Source organism: Oncorhynchus masou, chromosome 12 (assembly GCF_036934945.1).
Source record: "Oncorhynchus masou masou isolate Uvic2021 chromosome 12, UVic_Omas_1.1, whole genome shotgun sequence".
NCBI classification, from domain to species: domain Eukaryota; kingdom Metazoa; phylum Chordata; class Actinopteri; order Salmoniformes; family Salmonidae; genus Oncorhynchus; species Oncorhynchus masou.
Genome location: NC_088223.1, coordinates 10,390,887 through 10,411,989, shown reverse-complemented (window position 1 = coordinate 10,411,989; position 21,103 = coordinate 10,390,887). Strand labels below are relative to the sequence as shown.

The window sequence follows — 21,103 nt, the reverse complement described above, 5'->3', positions numbered from 1 at the left end:
ACCCTACGGGGTTCACAGCCTGCTGGTTTTCTGTTCTACTTCATACTTAATTGCACCCACCTGGTGTCCCAGGTCTAATTCAGTCCCTGATTAGAGGGGTATCACCCACCTGGTGTCCCAGGTCTAATTCAGTCCCTGATTAGAGGGGTATCACCCACCTGGTGTCCCAGGTCTAATTCAGTCCCTGATTAGAGGGGAATCACCCACCTGGTGTCCCAGGTCTAATTCAGTCCCTGATTAGAGGGGTATCACCCACCTGGTGTCCCAGGTCTAATTCAGTCCCTGATTAGAGGGGAATCACCCACCTGGTGTCCCAGGTCTAATTCAGTCCCTGATTAGAGGGGTATCACCCACCTGGTGTCCCAGGTCTAATTCAGTCCCTGATTAGAGGGGAATCACCCACCTGGTGTCCCAGGTCTAAATCAGGCCCTGATTAGAGGGAAATCACCCACCTGGTGTCCCAGGTCTAAATCAGTCCCTGATTAGAGGGGAATCACCCACCTGGTGTCCCAGGTCTAATTCAGTCCCTTGATTAGAGGGGAATCACCCACCTGGTGTCCCAGGTCTAAATCAGTCCCTGATTAGAGGGGAATCACCCACCTGGTGTCCCAGGTCTAATTCAGTCCCTTGATTAGAGGGGAACAATGAAACAATGCAGTGGAACTGGCTTCCAGGTTCAGAGTTGAGTTTGAAGGCTCTATATGGTGCACTACTTTAGACCACAGTCCTACGGGCCCTGGTACCTGGTCAGTCCTACAGGCCCTGGTACCTGGTCAGTCTTACATACAGGCCCTGGTACCTGGTCAGTCCTACATACAGGCCCTGGTACCTGGTCAGTCCTACATACAGGCCCTGGTACCTGGTCAGTCCTACATACGGGCCCTGGTACCTGGTCAGTCCTACAGGCCCTGGTACCTGGTCAGTCCTATGGACCCTGGTACCTGGTCAGTCCTACGGGCCCTGGTCAGTCCTACGGGCCCTGGTCAGTCCTACGGGCCCTAGTCAGTCCTACAGGCCCTGGTACCTGGTCAGTCCTACAGGCCCTGGTACCTGGTCAGTCCTACGGACCCTGGTACCTGGTCAGTCCTACAAGCCCTGGTCAGTCCTACGGGCCCTAGTCAGTCCTACGGGCCCTGGTCAGTCCTACGGGCCCTGGTACCTGGTCAGTCCTACAGGCCCTGGTACCTGGTCAGTCCTACAGGCCCTGGTACCTGGTCAGTCCTACAGGCCCTGGTACCTGGTCAGTCCTACAGGCCCTGGTACCTGGTCAGTCCTACAGGCCCTGGTCAGTCCTACAGGCCCTGGTCAGTCCTACAGGCCCTGGTCAGTCCTACAGGCCCTGGTACCTGGTCAGTCCTATGGACCCTGGTACCTGGTCAGTCCTACAGGCCCTGGTCAGTCCTACGGGCCCTGGTCAGTCCTACGGGCCCTGGTACCTGGTCAGTCCTACGGGCCCTGGTCAAAAGTAGTTCACTATGTTGGTAATAGGGTACCTTTTGGGACACAGCCACGGTCAAGGGTCAACAGAGATGAGGGTCAGAGAGTCATTTGGTTATGGTTAGATACAGGAACAGCACGATGAGTAACAGAGGTAGTGTTCCAAATGGCATCCTATTCCCTATACAGTGCACTACATTTGCCCAGGTCCCACAGGTCTCTAGCTAAAAGTAGTGAACCATGTAGGGAATAGGGTGACAGAGAGGTACAGTACAGTAGAGTGAAGGTTATGATGTTAAGGTGGTCCAGGTCTCACAATGAGAATGACAACGGAGGGCAGCATCATTAACGTGTCAATAACATCACTGAGAATGAAAATATATGACTGGGAAAGTCTACCAATCAAAATTGTTGTCCGTCACCAACGCTGGCTGACGAAGAACAGCCTAACTCATCCAACATCATTCCTATTGGGAACACTTCCCCGTCAGGAGGAAACCAAATGGTCATTACATAAAACATACATTTGACGACCATTGACGACGACAATAACATTTGGAAAAAGCATCCAAAACTGCAAGTAATTATCGACTAAAAAGGTGCAACATCAACAACAAACAAACAAAACAACGATATGACAAGCAGGCTGAAATCAAAGGGGGACAGGGCATGCTGGGTAGACGGTGGCCACTGACATTCAGTCTTAAAGGACAAACTGGTGCACCCTTTCAGACTCAATGCCAATAGCGTTTAAATAATACTGGACTATGATAGTGATAGTTGAAACACTCCCAATCATATATCAAACAACTGTGGATAAGAAACAAAACGACCCACTGGGCACACACACACTGGTTGAATCAACGTTGTTTCCACGTCATTTCAATGAAGCGTGAAACCAAACGTAGAATGGACGTTGAATTGATGCCTGTGCCCAGTGGGGAAGATGCTGAGATCAAAACAACGAGTAAAGTGAGTACTTGCATTGGAAGGAAACAGGAAAAGTGTGCATGCCAAGCCATTAGGGTTCAGCTGAACGCAGGGTGGATGTAGAAATTAAAAAGAGAGAGAGAATAGAAGAGTCGGAGTCAAGACAAACAGAAGAAGAGGAAAGAGAAAACAGGCAAGTAAACACAACTCCCATGCAGAGAGAGAGAGAGAGAGAGAGAGAGAGAGAGAGAGAGAGACAGAGAGAGAGCATGCAGAGAGAGAGACAGAGACAGAGAGAGAGAGAGAATGCAGAGAGAGAGAGAGGAGAGAGAATGCCCCTTGAATTGAATGCAGAGAGAGAGAGAATGCAGAGAAAGAGAATGCAGAGAGAGAGAGAATGCAGAGAGAGAGAATGCAGAGAGAGAGAGAGAGAGTATGCAGAGAGAGAGAGAGAATGCAGAGAGAGAGAGAGAGAGAGAATGCAGAGAGAGAGAGAGAATGCAGAGAGAGAGAGAGAGAGAGAATGCAGAGAGAGAGAGAGAGGGAATGCAGAGAGAGAGAGAGAGAGAGAGAATGCAGAGAGAGAGAGAATGCAGAGAGAGAGAGAGAATGCAGAGAGAGAGAGAATGCAGAGAGAGAGAGAGAATGCAGAGAGAGAGAGAGAATGCAGAGAGAGAGAGAGAATGCAGAGAGAGAGAGAATGCAGAGAGAGAATGCAGAGAGAGAGAGAGAATGTGAGAGAGAGAGAGAATGCAGAGAGAGAGAGAATGCAGAGAGAGAGAGCATGCAGAAACAAACAGTCAAAGATAAAATAAGATGTATTCTAGAGTGTGATACAAACCTCCAACATTAAATTGCTATGCCTGATATAAATAGTTTCACCCTCAAGTTTCTTAGCTCTTTTCTGAAAAAAAAACAACAACAAAAAACAACAACAAAAACAAAACAAAAAGAATAGAAAAAAAACAGGAACAAGTTGGTCTCCAGAAAGATGTGGAATTTGCAAATCTTCATTCTCCTTTATTTTTTATTACTTTTACTGTTTGACTTGCAAGCGATTGCTTCCGCTAAGGGTGCATTTGTTCCTGATGGTGGGAGAAGTGGGTGATGGATCAAATCATAGATGCTATGGGAAGTGCATTGAGCCAGAGTGCAAAGGTCAATGGGGTGTTGGTGGTCACCAGTGGAGACCGTGGGTCGGTACACAGCTACCAAACATCTGGTGGGTGTCTGTATTTCACGACTAACTGTGAGAGAGGATGAAAATGTTGACAGATAAATCCATCATATACATACAGTACATGCTGTGGCTGAGTAGGAGTAGTAGTGCATTATCATTGTGCATTACCAGTTGTTATGCATTACCAGTTGTTATGCATTACCCAAAGCACCGTTCATTGACTCATTTCATTGACTCTTCCTAAGGAGGCAGACAAGTGCAGCGGAGTGCTTTCCTCATCATACTGTCTAGAGCACAGGTCAATCCAGGTTCATTCACTTAAACCAAAATGAATGAGGTGCCTGTTATCTCTCTAGTCTCTCTAGTTCTACTTGGTGAAGAATTATGTCCATAACAGTAGAGCTTGATGTATTGCCTCTGCATGAGGTCACAAGCAATGCTGATACTGTCGTGTAAAAGAACCTCCTCTTATTGCTTTCAAAACAAATGGTTGTAAATAGAGAAAAAACAAACACATTTTCTGTCTCCGTAATCTGTCCAAAGAAGTCTTTGATCAGTGTTTAGTCGCTACGAAAAGGAAGTCCACAGCCAAACAGTGTTCTCTTGTATAACGGCCCTGTACGGTAGATATACAAGGCTGGAGGACAGAGAAACAAAAAAAAAACAACAAACAAAAAAAACATTATGAACAAACAAAATGGGTTGTATTTTTTCTCTCTTTTGCAATAGGAATAGTTTCAAATAAATGGAGAGATGCGAGGATGAGGATGGTGACTCATGCAAAACACTGAGGGGTATGTCCCAAAATGGCACCCAATTCCCTATAGGCTCCGGCCAAAAGTAGTGCGCTACATAGTGAATAGGGTGCCATTTGGGACACAGATTAACTGTAAGACAGATATCTAACCTTCCTCACTCGCACCGTCTCCGTGTCGGTTCTCTCTCGGGACGAATGCTGCTGAACCCCCACCCAGACGAGGGAAGAGAGAGGCAGAAACATTAAGGTTAGAGCCCCATGAGTCTGTTTCAAACCCAAATCAACACTTTAGTCTGACAGACATTTGCTAGAACAAAAAAATCTAATTTAACAACCCCATGTTTCAATATTTTAGATGTACACACATATGGTAATATATTTTTTTTAATGAAACATGTCTCATGTTGCGGATCCCCGAAAAGTATCAATGTTTTATTAGTTTAGTCAGACACACATACAGTAACATCACGCGTCTCATGTTTGAACCCACTTCACGTATCAATAGTTTAGTCAGACACTCAACGAGCTGTATAAGGCCATAAGCAAACATGAAAAAATGCTCATTCAGAGGCAGCACTCCTAGTGGCCGGAGACTTTAATGCAGGGAAACTTAAATCCATTTTACCTCATTTCTACCAGCATGTTAAATCTGCAACCAGAGGGGGGAAAAAAAAAAACTAGACCACCTTTACTCTGCACACAGAGACGCGTACAAAGCTCTCCCTCCATTTGGCAAATCTGACCATAATTATATCCTCCTGATTCCCGCTTACAACCAAATACTAAAGCAGGATGTACCTGTGACACGCTCAATACGAAAATGGTCAGATGATGCGGATGCTACACTACAGGACTGTTTTGCTAGCACAGACTGGAATATGTTCCAGGACTCATCCGATGACATTGAGGAGTACACCACCTCAGTCACCGGCTTAATCAATAAGTGCATCGACGACGTTGTCCCCACAATGACTGTATGTACATACCCCAACAAGTAGCTATGGATTACAGGCAATATCCTCACTGAGCTAAAGGGTAGAGCTGCTGCTTTCAGAAAGCGGGACAAAAGGAGCACCTATGTGAGAATGCTATTCATTGACTACAGCTCAGTGTCCTACATCATAGTCCCCACAAAGCTCATCACTAAGCTAAGGATCCTGGGACTAAAGACCTCCCTCTGCAACTGGATCCTGAACTTCTTGACGTGCCGCCCCCAGGTGGTAAGGGTAGGCAAAAACACATCTGCCACGCTGATCCTGAACACGGGAGCCCCTCAGGGGTGTGTGCTTAGTCCCCTCCTCTACTCCCTGTTCACCCATGACTGCGTGGCAAAGCACGACTCCAACACCATCATTAAGTTTGCATACGAAACAACGGTGGTAGGCCTGATCACCGACAACGATGAGACAGCCTATAGGGAGGAGATCAGAGACCTGGCAGAGCACGCCCCCATTCTCATCAAGGGGGCTGTCGTGGAGCAGGTTGAGAACTTCAAGTTCCTTGGTGTCCACATCACTAGCAAACTATCATGGTCCAAACACACCAAGACAGTCGTGAACAGGGCACGACAATGCTTATTCCCCCTTAGAAAACTGAAAAGATTTGGCATGGGTCCTCATATCCTCAAAACGCACCATCGAGTGCATCCTGACTGGTTGCATCACCGCCTGGTATGGCAATTCCTCGGCCTCCGGACGCAAGACGCTACAGAGGGTAGTGTGTACGGCTCAGTACATCACTGGGGCCAAGCTTCCTGCCATCCAGGACCTCTATACCAGGCGGTGTCAGAGGTAGGCCCTAAAAATGACCAAAGACTCCAGCCACCCTATTCAGAGACTGTTCTCTCTGCTACCACACGACAAGCGGTACCGGAGCGCCAAGTTTAGGTCCAAAAGGATTCTGAACATCTTCTACCCCCATAAGACTCCTGAACAGCTAATCAAATGGCCACCTGGACGCTGCTGCTACTCGCTGTTTACCTCTACCTACATGTACATATTACCTCAATTACCTCGACTGACCTGTACCCCCGCACGTTGACTCGGTAATGGTACACCCTATCGTTATTGTTATTTTAGCTCTTTTATTTTTCACTTTAGTTTATTTAGTTAAATACATTTCATATTTTTTCTTAAAAATGGCATTGTTGGTTAAGGGCTTGTAAGTAAGCATTTCACTGTTGTATTTGGCGCATGTGACAACTAACATTTGATTTGATACAGTAATGGCATGCGTCTCATTTTTTAACCCACTCCACGTATGATTAGTTTAGTCAGACTACACATACCGTAGAGAGACTCACAGCTGCCGCGAGTCTGGCATGAGAGACTACACATACCGTAGAGAGACTCACAGCTGCCGCGAGTCTGGCATGAGAGACTACACATACCGTAGAGAGACTCACAGCTGCCGCGAGTCTGGCATGAGAGACTACACATACCGTAGAGAGACTCACAGCTGCCGCGAGTCTGGCATGAGAGACTACACATACAGTAGAGAGACTCACAGCTGCAACGAGTCTGGCATTAGAGACTACACATACCGTAGAGAGACTCACAGCTGCCGCGAGTCTGGCATGAGAGACTACACATACAGTAGAGAATCACAGCTCTCGTGAGTCTGGCATGCGAGAATACACATACAGTAGAGAGACTCACAGCTACCGTGAGTCTGGCATGAGAGAATACACATACAGTTGAGAGACTCACAGCTGCCATGAGTCTGGCATGAGAGACTACACATACAGTAGAGACTCACAGCTTCCGCGAGTCTGGCATGAGAGACTACACATACAGTAGAGACTCACAGCTGCCGTGAGTCTGGCATGAGAGACTACACATACAGTAGAGAGACTCACAGCTGCCGTGAGTCTGGCATGAGAGACAACACATACAGTAGAGTCTGCCATGAGAGACTACACATACAGTAGAGACTCACAGCTGCCGTGAGTCTGGCATGAGAGACTACACATACAGTAGAGAGACTCACAGCTACCGTGAGTCTGGCATGAGAGAATACACATACAGTAGAGAGACTCACAGCTACCGTGAGTCTGGCATGAGAGACTACACATACAGTAGAGAGACTCACAGCTGCTGTGAGTCTGGCATGAGAGACTACACATACAGTAGAGAGACTCACAGCTACCGTGAGTCTGGCATGAGAGAATACACATACAGTAGAGAGACTCACAGCTACCGTGAGTCTGGCATGAGAGACTACACATACAGTAGAGAGACTCACAGCTGCCGCGAGTCTGGCATGAGAGACTACACATACAGTAGAGAGACTCACAGCTGCCGCGAGTCTGGCATGAGAGACTACACATACCGTAGAGAGACTCACAGCTGCCGCGAGTCTGGCATGAGAGACTACACATACCGTAGAGAGACTCACAGCTGCCGCGAGTCTGGCATGAGAGACTACACATACAGTAGAGAGACTCACAGCTGCAACGAGTCTGGCATTAGAGACTACACATACCGTAGAGAGACTCACAGCTGCCGCGAGTCTGGCATGAGAGACTACACATACAGTAGAGAATCACAGCTCTCGTGAGTCTGGCATGCGAGAATACACATACAGTAGAGAGACTCACAGCTACCGTGAGTCTGGCATGAGAGAATACACATACAGTTGAGAGACTCACAGCTGCCATGAGTCTGGCATGAGAGACTACACATACAGTAGAGACTCACAGCTTCCGCGAGTCTGGCATGAGAGACTACACATACAGTAGAGACTCACAGCTGCCGTGAGTCTGGCATGAGAGACTACACATACAGTAGAGAGACTCACAGCTGCCGTGAGTCTGGCATGAGAGACAACACATACAGTAGAGTCTGCCATGAGAGACTACACATACAGTAGAGACTCACAGCTGCCGTGAGTCTGGCATGAGAGACTACACATACAGTAGAGAGACTCACAGCTACCGTGAGTCTGGCATGAGAGAATACACATACAGTAGAGAGACTCACAGCTACCGTGAGTCTGGCATGAGAGACTACACATACAGTAGAGAGACTCACAGCTGCTGTGAGTCTGGCATGAGAGACTACACATACAGTAGAGAGACTCACAGCTACCGTGAGTCTGGCATGAGAGAATACACATACAGTAGAGAGACTCACAGCTACCGTGAGTCTGGCATGAGAGACTACACATACAGTAGAGAGACTCACAGCTGCCGCGAGTCTTGCATGAGAGACTACACATATAGTAGAGAGACTCACAGCTGCAGCGAGTCTGGCATGAGAGACTACACATACCGTAGAGAGACTCACAGCTGCCGCGAGTCTGGCATGAGAGACTACACATACAGTAGAGACTCACAGCTGTCGTGAGTCTGGCATGCGAGACTACACATACAGTAGAGAGACTCACAGCTGCCGCGAGTCTGGCATGAGAGACTACACATACCGTAGAGAGACTCACAGCTGCCGCGAGTCTGGCATGAGAGACTACACATACCGTAGAGACTCACAGCTGCCGCGAGTCTGGCATGAGAGACTACACATACAGTAGAGACTCACAGCTACCGTGAGTCTGGCATGAGAGAATACACATACAGTAGAGAGACTCACAGCTACCGTGAGTCTGGCATGAGAGACTACACATACAGTAGACTCACAGCTGCCGCGAGTCTTGCATGAGAGACTACACATACAGTAGAGAGACTCACAGCTGCCGCGAGTCTGGCATGAGAGACTACACATACCGTAGAGAGACTCACAGCTGCCGCGAGTCTGGCATGAGAGACTACACATACAGTAGAGTCTGGCATGAGAGACTACACATACAGTAGAGACTCACAGCTGCCGTGAGTCTGGCATGAGAGACTACACATACAGTAGTAATACTAATGTTATGGTTGTAACCCTCCACACGTATATTTTAGTCAGACACAAACAGACAGACGTTAAAACCCCAGCCATCGGTATTTTAGACAGACAGACAGAGACAGACAGACAGAGATGTTAAAACCCCAGCCATCAGTATTTTAGACAGACAGACAGACAGACAGACAGACAGACGTTAAAACCCCAGCCATCTGTATTTTAGACAGACAGACAGGCAGACAGACAGACAGACAGAGATGTTAAAACCCCAGCCATCTGTATTTCAGACAGACAGACAGACAGACGTTAAAACCCCAACCATCTGTATTTCAGACAGACAGACAGACAGACAGACAGACGTTAAAACCCCAGCCATCTGTATTTCAGACAGACAGACAGACAGACAGACACGTTAAAACCCCAGCCATCTGTATTTCAGACAGACAGACAGACAGACAGACAGACAGACAGACAGACAGACAGACAGACAGTACTAATATCTCTTAGTATTATAACCCTCCCCGTGTATATATTAGTCAGACTCATACAGTCGGTATGTGTCTAATGTTAAAACCACGGCCCCAAGTATTCATATATCAGTCACATGCATACAGTTGGTACACGCGTCTCATGCTGTGCTAGCTCGGCGTCGATAAGGCCACAAACCTGGCTCTTTCTCTCTCTCTCTGTCCCATTGGTGGTGGTGGTGGTGACTGCAGGGGCATGATGCCGACTCCTCCTGGCTCCCTCCCTCTGCAGTGGTGGCATATCACACAGACAGCTCAGAGCTCACGCACTACAGTGGTCTGCCAACAGGGCGGCGCTGCTACGCTCTAACTGGAGCACGGGCTATAGGTACACCCAAATGATGCCTATGCATACACCTCACAATTGATAAACCTCTGTTAAAACAGTGATACTCTATAAAGCCTAAATACAGTTGAAGTCGGAAGTTTACATACACCTCAGCCAAATACATTTAAACTCAGTTTATTTTACAATTCCTGACATTTAATCCTAGTAACATTTCATGTCTTAGGTTAGTTAGGATCACCACTTTATTTTAAGAATGTGAAGTGTCAGAATAATAGTAAAGAGAATGATGTATTTCAGCTATCATTTCTTTCGTTAACATTCCCAGTGGGTCAGAAGTTGGGTCAAACGTTTCGGGGAGCCTTCCAGAAGCAACCCACAATAAGTTAGGTGGATTTTGGCCCATTCCTCCTGACAGAACTGGTGTAACCGAGTCAGGTTTGTAGGCCTCCTTGCTCGCAAACGCTTTTTCAGTTCTGACCACAAATTTTCTATGGGATTGAGGTCAAGGCTTTGTGATGGCCACTCCAATACCTTGACTTTGTTGTCGCTAAGCCATTTTGCCACAACTTTGGAAGTATGCTTGGGGTCATTGTCCATTTGGAAGACCCATTTGTGACCAATCTTTTAACTTCCTGACTGATGTCTTGAGATGTTGCTTCAATATATCCACATAACTTTCCTACCTCATGATGCCATCTATTTTGTGAAGTGCACCAGTCCCTCCTGCAGCAAAGCACCCCCACAACATGATGCTGCCACCCCCGTGCTTCACGGTTGTGATGGTGTTCTTCGGCATGCAAGCCTACCCTTTTTCCTCCAAACATAACGATGGTCATTATGGCCAAACAGTTCTATTTTTGTTTCATCAGACTAGAGGACATTTCTTCAAAAAGTACAATCTTTGTCCCCATGTTCAGTTGCACACCGTAGTCTGGCTTTTTTATGGCGGTTTTGGAGCAGTGGCTTCTTCCTTGCAGAGCGGCCTTTCAGGTTATATCGATATAGGACTCGTTTTACTGTGGATATAGATACTTTTGTACCTGTTTCCTCCAGCATCTTCACAAGGTCCTTTGCTGTTGTTCTGGGATTGATTTGCACTTTTCACACCAAAGTACGTTCATCTCTAGGAGACAGAACGCGTCTCCTTCCTGAGCGGTATGATTGCTGCGTGGTCCCATGGTGTTTATACTTGTGTACTATTGTTTGTACAGATGAACATGGTACCTTCAGGTGTTTGGAAATTGCTCCCAAGGATGTACCAGACTTGTGGAGGTCTATAAACTTTTTTCTGAGGTCTTGGCTGATCTATTTTGATTTCCTCATGATGTCAAGCAAAGAGGCACTGAGTTTGAAGGTAGGCCTTGAAATACATCCACAGGTACACCTCCAATTTACTCAAATGATGTCAATTAGCCTATCAGAAGCTTCTAAAGCCATGACATCATTTTCTGGAATTTGCCAAGCTGTTTAAAGGTACAGTCAACTTAGTGTATGTAAACTTCTGACCCACTGGAATTGTGATACAGTGAATTATAAATGAAATAATCTGTCTGTAAACAATTGCTGGAAAAATTACTTGTGTCATGCACAAAGTAGATGTCCTAACAGACTTGCCAAAACTATAGTTTGTTAACAAGAAATGTGTGGAGTGGTTGAAAAACTGAGTTTTAATGACTCCAACCCAAGTGTATTTATGTAAAACGTTCAACTTCAACTGTACATGTCAACTGCTGTCTTGCATTTCAATTTGTTGTTAGCAATTCTGTCATCCTCGTGTAGTCAACCTGGTTCAGTGAGTGACCAATTAGTATACTGTACAATGTGTTCTGTAGTAGCGCTGATAGAAATGACATCATCATGCAGTGAGACAATATCCTGTCACATCCCAAGAGAGTTGCAGTGTGTCCTGGCCTGATTCGTATGTATGTGTGTAATACCTTGAACTCTGGGGTGGACTGTGGTCTGGAGCTCTGTGTCTTGGAGACCTCTGTCACCTTGCTCTCCACCTTGGCCTCTTCCTTGGTCTTCCTCTCTGCTGAGCGGGACTTGCGAACCGTGGGGGTGGAGGCTTCTCGCCGCTCACCGCGGGGCAGGCCCGAGGTCACAGGGGATGGTGCGACATCCCCGGGAGAGATGGGGGACATGATGGGAGCACTGACAGGACGAGTGCTCTTGTCTGGCGTGGACACCATGGCTGTAGGGGAACGGGAGGAGTGGAGGGAGGGAGAGGAGAGTTCACACTCAACATAATAAAACACATACACACACACACACACACACACACACCTCATAAAACATGTACAAATTGCCCCATACGGCACCTTACTGAAGGCAGTTACGCGTGTGACCACCAGGGCGCAGCGCAATTACATAGACTTGAGGCTGTACAGGTGGGTATGAGAGTTGGGACTGAGATTGGCTCTGGAGGAGGTGAACAATCCAACAACTCAAACCAGTCAATCTTTACTGGCACCGAAGAGAGGGAGAACCAATCACAGACAGCATCCTATGGCCTGAGACTGGTGGTATGTGACCAAACAAAGTGCCACACTTCTTTCTGTGGAAGTAGAATTCCTCTTTATCAGCTGCTGCAAAGCCAAGTAGAATTCTTCTCTACCTATCTGCTGCAAAGCCAAGTAGTATTCTTCTCTACGTATCTGCTGCAAAGCCAAGTAGAATTCTTCTCTACGTATCTGCTGCAAAGCCAAGTAGAATTCCTCTTTACCAGCTGCTGCAAAGCCAAGTAGAATTATTCTCTACCTATCTGCTGCAAAGCCAAGTAGGATTCTTCTCTACGTATCTGCTGCAAAGCCAAGTAGAATTCTTCTCTACGTATCTGCTGCAAAGCCAAGTAGCATTCTTCTCTACGTATCTGCTGCAAAGCCAAGTAGTATTCCTCTTTACCAGCTGCTGCAAAGCCAAGTAGCATTCTTCTCTACCTTTCTGCTGCAAAGCCAAGTAGGATTCTTCTCTACGTATCTGCTGCAAAGCCAAGTATCATTCTTCTCTCCTATCTGCTGCAAAGCCAAGTAGCATTCTTCTCTACCTATCTGCTGCAAAGCCAAGTAGAATTCTTCTCTACCTATCTGCTGCAAAGCCAAGTAGAATTCTTCTCTACCTATCTGCGGCAAAGCCAAGTAGATTTCTTCTCTACGTATCTGCTGCAAAGCCAAAGTAGAATTCTTCTCTACGTATCTGCTGCAAAGCCAAGTAGAATTCTTCTCTACATATCTGCTGCAAAGCGAAGTAGTATTCTTCTCTACCTATCTGCTGCAAAGCCAAGTAGCATTCTTCTCTACCTATCTGCTGCAAAGCCAAGTAGCATTCTTCTCTACGTATCTGCTGCAAAGCCAAGTGGTATTCTTCTCTACCGAGCTGCTGCAAAGCCAAGTAGTATTCTTCTCTACCTATCTGCTGCAAAGTCAAGTAGCATTCTTCTCTACCTATCTGCTGCAAAGCCAAGTAGAATTCTTCTCTACGTATCTGCTGCAAAGCCAAGTAGGATTCTTCTCTACCTATCTGCTGCAAAGCCAAGTAGGATTCTTCTCTACCTATCTGCTGCAAAGCCAAGTAGAATTCCTCTTTACCAGCTGCTGCAAAGCCAAGTAGCATTCTTCTCTACCTATCTGCTGCAAAGCCAAGTAGTATTCTTCTCTACCTATCTGCTGCAAAGCCAAGTAGAATTCCTCTTTACCAGCTGCTGCAAAGCCAAGTAGCATTCTTCTCTACGTATCTGCTGCAAAGCCAAGTAGAATTATTCTCTACGTATCTGCTGCAAAGCCAAGTAGAATTCTTCTCTACATATCTGCTGCCATGCCAAGTAGAATTATTTTCTACCTATCTGCTGCAAAGCCAAGTAGCATTCTTCTCTACATATCTGCTGCAAAGCCAAGTAGCATTCTTCTCTACGTATCTGCTGCAAAGCCAAGTAGTATTCTTCTCTACCTATCTGCTGCAAAGCCAAGTAGCATTCTTCTCTACCTATCTGCTGCAAAGCCAAGTAGCATTCTTCTCTACGTATCTGCTGCAAAGCCAAGTAGATTCTTCTCTACGTATCTGCTGCAAAGCCAAGTGAGAACACAACGGGGCCAGGACAAGACATCCATAGCTGAGCAAAGTACTTCAGAGGAAGAAACAGACAATATCAAGCTGTGGTTATACAAGAGAAGCGTGTGGCGGCGGGGTCATGATATCCTCACAATGAGAAGTTTCCACTTGTGAAAGTTAAGACTATTAAGACTAGTATAATTTATAAAAAGTTAGACGCATTCTTCTCCTTCTTCTGTAGCGTCGTAGAGTTATTTTAAGCCTTCTGCCATTTACCACACGGAACAGTGGATGTCTTGGGACTGCCGGGATCCCACAGGAAGTCATAATGATTTGCCATTTAGTTCACACACAGGCTCAGCAGCTGCTGTGGCTAATAATGTAACATTGTCCTCGGGGAGCAAAGCAAAGCCACATATTGCAGCAGACATTTCGAGTTGACAACATAACACAGCAGCTTGTTAAGTCTGGCGTTGTCTCTTGAAGAACAAGGTCAGTCCCTGGGTGAGTAAGCACAGGGTGGAGGGCTCTCCTTCAAGCTACTCTTCCTGTATGTGCTTGGGGTTTCTCAGGAACCAAAGCAAAACCACATATTGCAGCAGACATTTCAAGCAGCGGGTCGTGGTCCATCAGCACAAACCATCAGTCCTGGTCCCTCAAGCCTGCTCATCCTATCCCCCAGGATGGTGGCTGTCTCCTGCTCTAACTCTGGATCTCCTCCTCCAGCAAGGTCAGCCTCTGGGGGCGTCCAGGGCTGTCTGTTGGGCCTCCACTCGCTCCCTCCTCTCCCTCGGGCTCCGGCCCAAGGACCACCACTGCTGCTGAAGCCGAGATACACTGGTCCACCAGCCACAGCTCTGTCAGGGTCTGGAGCATGAATTTGGGGAAAGTTAGGGGAGGTGAGGGGGCAGGGGTTGAATGGGGTGAGGGGGCAGGGGTCCAACAGGACGAACCAGACATCCTTCTCTCTCTGAGACCTCCTGCCCCTACCACCTCCACCTCCACCTCAGCCGGAACATCAACAGCTGCTGAAGGTGTTGAGGTCAATCATCATTACAGGAAAAAGGCTGTGATTAAAGATTTTAAAAAAGATGATGAGACAAGACAAGCATCTTAAGGTCCTTGATGATGGGTCTGAGGGTTCTTGATGATGGGACAAGACAAGCATCTTAAGGTCCTTGATGATGGGTCTGAGGGTTCTTGATGATGGGACAAGACAAGCATCTTAAGGTCCTTGATGATTTTTTATTTTTTTATTTTTATTTCACCTTTATTTAACCAGGTAGGCTAGTTGAGAACAAGTTCTCATTTGCAACTGCGACCTGGCCAAGATAAAGCATAGCAGTGTGAACAGACAACACAGAGTTACACATGGAGTAAACAATTAACAAGTCAATAACACAGTAAAAAAAAAAAAAAAAAAAGAGAGTCTATATACATTGTTGGCAAAAGGCATGAGGAGGTAGGCGAATAATTACAATTTTGCAGATTAACACTGGAGTGATAAATGATCAGATGGTCATGTACAGGTAGAGATACTGGTGTGCAAAAGAGCAGAAAAGTAAATAAATATAAACAGTATGGGGAAGAGGTAGGTAGAATTGGGTGGGCTATTTACCGATGGACTATGTACAGCTGCAGCGAACGGTTAGCTGCTCAGATAGCAGATGTTTGAAGTTAGTGAGGGAGATAAAAGTCTCCAACTTCAGCGATTTTTGCAATTCGTTCCAGTCACAGGCAGCAGAGAACTGGAACGAAAGGCGGCCAAATGAGGTGTTGGCTTTAGGGATGATCAGTGAGATACACCTGCTGGAGCGCGTGCTACGGGTGGGTGTTGCCATCGTGACCAGTGAACTGAGATAATTTGGAGCTTTACCTAGCATGGACTTGTAGATGACCTGGAGCCAGTGGGTCTGGTGACGAATATGTAGCGAGGGCCGGCCGACTAGAGCATACAGGTCGCAGTGGTGGGTGGTATAAGGTGCTTTAGTGACAGAACGGATGGCACTGTGATAAACTGCATCCAGTTTGCTGAGTAGAGTGTTGGAAGCTATTTTGTAGATGACATCGCCGAAGTCGAGGATCGGTAGGATAGTCAGTTTTACCAGGGTAAGTTTGGCGGCGTGAGTGAAGGAGGCCGGGTCTTAGGGTCCTTGATGATGGGTCTGAGGGTCCTTGATGATGGGTCTTAGGGTCCTTGATGATGGGTCTGAGGGTCCTTGATGATGGGTCTCAGGGTCCTTGATGATGGCTCTGAGGGTCCTTGATGATGGGTCTTAGGGTCCTTGATGATGGGTCTTAGGGTCCTTGATGATGGGTCTGAGGGTCCTTGATGATGGGTCTGAGGGTCCTTGATGATGGGTCTTAGGGCCCTTGATGATGGGTCTGAGGATCCTTGATGATGGGTCTGAGGATCCTTGATGATGGGTCTTAGGGTCCTTGATGATGGGTCTGAGGGTCCTTGATGATGGCTCTGAGGGTCCTTGATGATGGGTCTTAGGGTCCTTGAAAAGCTCCTAATATAAAACCCATGTATTATCATTATGAAGACAGCAGCTGAGGCCATGAGCAGAGACAAATAAAGGACTGTGTTTTGGGCTGTACAGTACTTTAACAAAATCCATTGCACTGTACTGTGGTACAGCGACCAGCAGATGGCAATATTGAGCTGAGAGCCGAGAGAGCAAGTTTGTCTTGTAATTCCAAATGTCCTGAAATTCACAGTTCAGATGCAGATTAGGAGGATCGATAAACAAGCTCCTCTAGTCCTCAGATCAGGAGGATAGATAAACAAATCAAATTTTATTAGTCAAATGCGCCGAATACCACAGGTGTAGACCTTACAGTGAAATGCTTACTTACGAGACCCTAACCAACAATGCAGTAAAAAAATATATGGATAAGAATAAGAGATAAAAGTAACAAGTAATTAAAGAGCAGCAGTAAAATAACAATATATATATACAGGGGGTGCCGGTACAGAGTCAATGTATGGGGGCACCGGTTAGTTGTACATGTACATGTAGGTAGAATTATTAAAGTGACTATGCATAGATGGCAACAGAGAGTAGCAGTGGTGTGGAGGGGGGGGGTAATGCAAATAGTCTGGGTAGCCATTTGAACGCATTGTGTTCAGGAGTCTCATGGGGGTAGAAGCTGTTTAGAAGCCTCTTGGGTGGCTGGAGTCGTTTTAGGGCCTTCCTCTGACCAGCCCAGTGAGTTGCTCTGAAGACAAGCTCCTCAAGAGAACATGTGTTCAGAACAGCGGGATTCTACTGCACATCACTGAGATGCTGACAAATATTGCAGCCAGACTCGCAACTAACAGAGAAGGAGGTTTTGAATAGGATTTCATGCTGAGAACAGTAGTGAGAGGTAGGCTACTGAGAGCCAAGTCAACAGAATGCATGTTCATAACAGCATGCTTTTACAAAAGACTGCAAACTTGCAACTAAAAGAAAATGAGGTTTATTTTAATAGGCTTCAATACTGAGCACGGTAGCTAAAAGCATCCAGGCGATACACATTTCCTATCACCTTCCTATCACCTTCCTATCACCTTCCCTATCACCTTCCCTATCACCTTTCCTATCACCTTCCCTATCACCTTTCCTATCACATTTCCTATCACCTTTCCTATCATCTTCCCTATCACCTTTCCTATCACCTTTCCTATCACCTTCCCTATCACCTTTCCTATTAAGTGTCTCGTGCAAATGGGAGAGATCATACAGATAATTTCCCTAGACGCCACACAGAGACAAACGCTACCCTCGAGTTCAAGACTCTTTGGCTCGCTGGACTGGTTGGCCACCACACTGTGTTCAGCTCACTGGACTGGTTGTCCATCACATTGTGTTCAGCTCGCTGGACTGGTTGGCCACCACACTGTGTTCAGCTCACTGGACTGGTTGTCCATCACATTGTGTTCAGCTCACTGGACTGGTTGTCCATCACACTGTGTTCAGCTCACTGGACAGGTTGGCCACCACACTATTCAGCTCAATGGGTCTGAATCCCAAATAACACCCTAGCCTCTAGGTCGTACACTACATAACACTATATGCATGATATCCCACTATATACACCCTATATCCACTCTATGCCACTCTCTTCCTTCTCTGTCACTTCCTCTTCCCAGTTTGCTTGCTCTCCACTCTCCCTCTCTCACACACATCATTACTCTCTCTTCCTCTCTCACCATCTGTCTCTCTTTCTCTCTCACCATCTTTCTCACCATCTCTCTCTCTCTCTCGATCTCTCTCAACCCATCTCTCTCTCTACCTCTGAATCTCTCTCTCCACATCTGTCTGTCTCTCCCTATATCGGTCTCTCTCTGTCCCTCTCGCTCTTTGGGTACAGTGGCGTGGCCTCAGGAGTTCATTCAGAGGTCTCTGTGTGAAACTACCTGGAGAGAGACGGATACCTCTAATAAGCTTTTCTACTGTAGTCAGTTGTGTTGTAGCGTGGCACGCCATTATACTCAGAGTCTACTCTAGTTGTGTTGTAGCGTGGCACGCCATTATACTCAGAGTCTACTCTAGTTGTGTTGTAGCGTGGCACGCCATTATACTCAGAGTCTACTCTAGTTGTGTTGTAGCGTGGCACGCCATTATACTCAGAGTCTACTCTAGTTGTGTTGTAGAGTACCAGGCCATTATACTCAGAGTCTACTCTAGTTCTGTTGTAGAGTACCAGGCCATTATACTCAGAGTCTACTCTCGTTGGTTCTAGAGTACCAGGCCATTATACTCAGAGTCTACTCTAGTTGGTTCTAGAGTGGCACGCCATTATACTCAGAGTCTACTCTAGTTGGTTCTAGAGTGGCACGCCATTATACTCAGAGTCTACTCTAGTTGGTTCTAGCGTGGCACGCCATTATACTCAGAGTCTACTCTAGTTCTGTTGTAGAGTACCAGGCCATTATACTCAGAGTCTACTCTAGTTGTGTTGTAGAGTACCAGGCCATTATACTCAGAGTCTACTCTGGTTGTGTTGTAGAGTACCAGGCCATTATACTCAGAGTCTACTCTAGTTGTGTTGTAGAGTACCAGGCCATTATACTCAGAGTCTACTCTCGTTGGTTCTAGAGTACCAGGCCATTATACTCAGAGTCTACTCTAGTTGGTTCTAGAGTGGCACGCCATTATACTCAGAGTCTACTCTAGTTGGTTCTAGAGTGGCACGCCATTATACTCAGAGTCTACTCTAGTTGGTTCTAGAGTACCAGGCCATTATACTCAGAGTCTACTCTCGTTGGTTCTAGAGTGGCACGCCATTATACTCAGAGTCTACTGTCGTTGGTTCTAGAGTACCAGGCCATTATACTCAGAGTCTACTCTCGTTGGTTCTAGAGTAACAGGCCATTATACTCAGTCTACTCTAGTTGGTTCTAGAGTGGCACGCCATTCTACTCAGAGTCTACTCTCGTTGGTTCTAGAGTGGCACGCCATTCTACTCAGAGTCTACTCTAGTTGGTTCTAGAGTACCAGGCCATTATACTCAGAGTCTACTCTCGTTGGTTCTAGAGTGGCACGCCATTATACTCAGAGTCTACTCTCGTTGGTTCTAGAGTACCAGGCCATTATACTCAGAGTCTACTCTAGTTGGTTCTAGCGTGGCATGCCATTATACTCAGTCTACTCTAGTTGGTTCTAGCGTGGCACGCCATTCTACTCAGAGTCTACTCTAGTTCTGTTGTAGAGTACCAGGCCATTATACTCAGAGTCTACTCTAGTTGTGTTGTAGAGTACCAGGCCATTATACTCAGAGTCTACTCTCGTTGGTTCTAGAGTGGCACGCCATTATACTCAGAGTCTACTCTAGTTGGTTCTAGAGTGGCACGCCATTATACTCAGAGTCTACTGTCGTTGGTTCTAGAGTACCAGGCCATTATACTCAGAGTCTACTCTCGTTGGTTCTAGAGTAACAGGCCATTATACTCAGTCTACTCTAGTTGGTTCTAGAGTGGCACGCCATTCTACTCAGAGTCTACTCTCGTTGGTTCTAGAGTGGCACGCCATTCTACTCAGAGTCTACTCTAGTTGGTTCTAGAGTACCAGGCCATTATACTCAGAGTCTACTCTCGTTGGTTCTAGAGTGGCACGCCATTATACTCAGAGTCTACTCTCGTTGGTTCTAGAGTAACAGGCCATTATACTCAGGCTACTCTAGTTGGTTCTAGAGTGGCACGCCATTCTACTCAGAGTCTACTCTCGTTGGTTCTAGAGTGGCACGCCATTCTACTCAGTCTACTCTAGTTGGTTCTAGAGTACCAGGCCATTATACTCAGAGTCTACTCTAGTTGGTTCTAGAGTGGCACGCCATTATACTCAGAGTCTACTCTAGTTGGTTCTAGAGTACCAGGCCATTATACTCAGAGTCTACTCTCGTTGGTTCTAGAGTACCAGGCCATTATACTCAGTCTACTCTAGTTGGTTCTAGAGTGGCACGCCATTCTACTCAGAGTCTACTCTCGTTGGTTCTAGAGTGGCACGCCATTCTACTCAGAGTCTACTCTAGTTGGTTCTAGAGTACCAGGCCATTATACTCAGAGTCTACTCTAGTTGGTTCTAGAGTGGCACGCCATTATACTCAGAGTCTACTCTAGTTGGTTCTAGAGTGGCACGCCATTATACTCAGAGTCTACTCTCGTTGGTTCTAGAGTGGCACGCCATTATACTCAGAGTCTACTCTAGTTGGTTCTAGAGTACCAGGCCATTATACTCAGAGTCTACTCTAGTTGGTTCTAGAGTGGCACGCCATTATACTCAGAGTCTACTCTAGTTGGTTCTAGAGTACCAGGCCATTATACTCAGAGTCTACTCTCGTTGGTTCTAGAGTGGCACGCCATTATACTCAGAGTCTACTCTCGTTGGTTCTAGAGTGGCACGCCATTATACTCAGAGTCTACTGTCGTTGGTTCTAGAGTACCAGGCCATTATACTCAGAGACTACTCTCGTTGGTTCTAGAGTAACAGGCCATTATACTCAGTCTACTCTAGTTGGTTCTAGAGTGGCACGCCATTCTACTCAGAGTCTACTCTCGTTGGTTCTAGAGTGGCACGCCATTCTACTCAGAGTCTACTCTAGTTG

The 21,103-nt window shown here is 46.5% G+C and overlaps 1 protein-coding gene across 13 annotated transcripts in view; it reads right to left on the bottom strand.

Moving 5' to 3' along the window:
* epb41a (erythrocyte membrane protein band 4.1a) overlaps nt 1–21,103 on the bottom strand; it is a 149,254-nt gene that overhangs the window by 57,974 nt on the left and 70,177 nt on the right. For 7 of the 13 annotated variants that reach the window (XM_064979543.1, XM_064979548.1, XM_064979544.1 and 4 more), the window contains 4 exons: nt 11,899–12,155; nt 9,812–9,898; nt 4,455–4,505; nt 3,209–3,271 (listed from right to left, as the gene is read on the bottom strand). In XM_064979543.1, coding sequence (XP_064835615.1) covers nt 3,209–3,271; nt 4,455–4,505; nt 9,812–9,898; nt 11,899–12,155 — 458 coding nt within the window. The remainder of the gene's footprint in view (nt 1–3,208; nt 3,272–4,454; nt 4,506–9,811; nt 9,899–11,898; nt 12,156–21,103) is intronic. The other 6 variants (XM_064979545.1, XM_064979546.1, XM_064979551.1 and 3 more) reach the window with 5 other exon arrangements.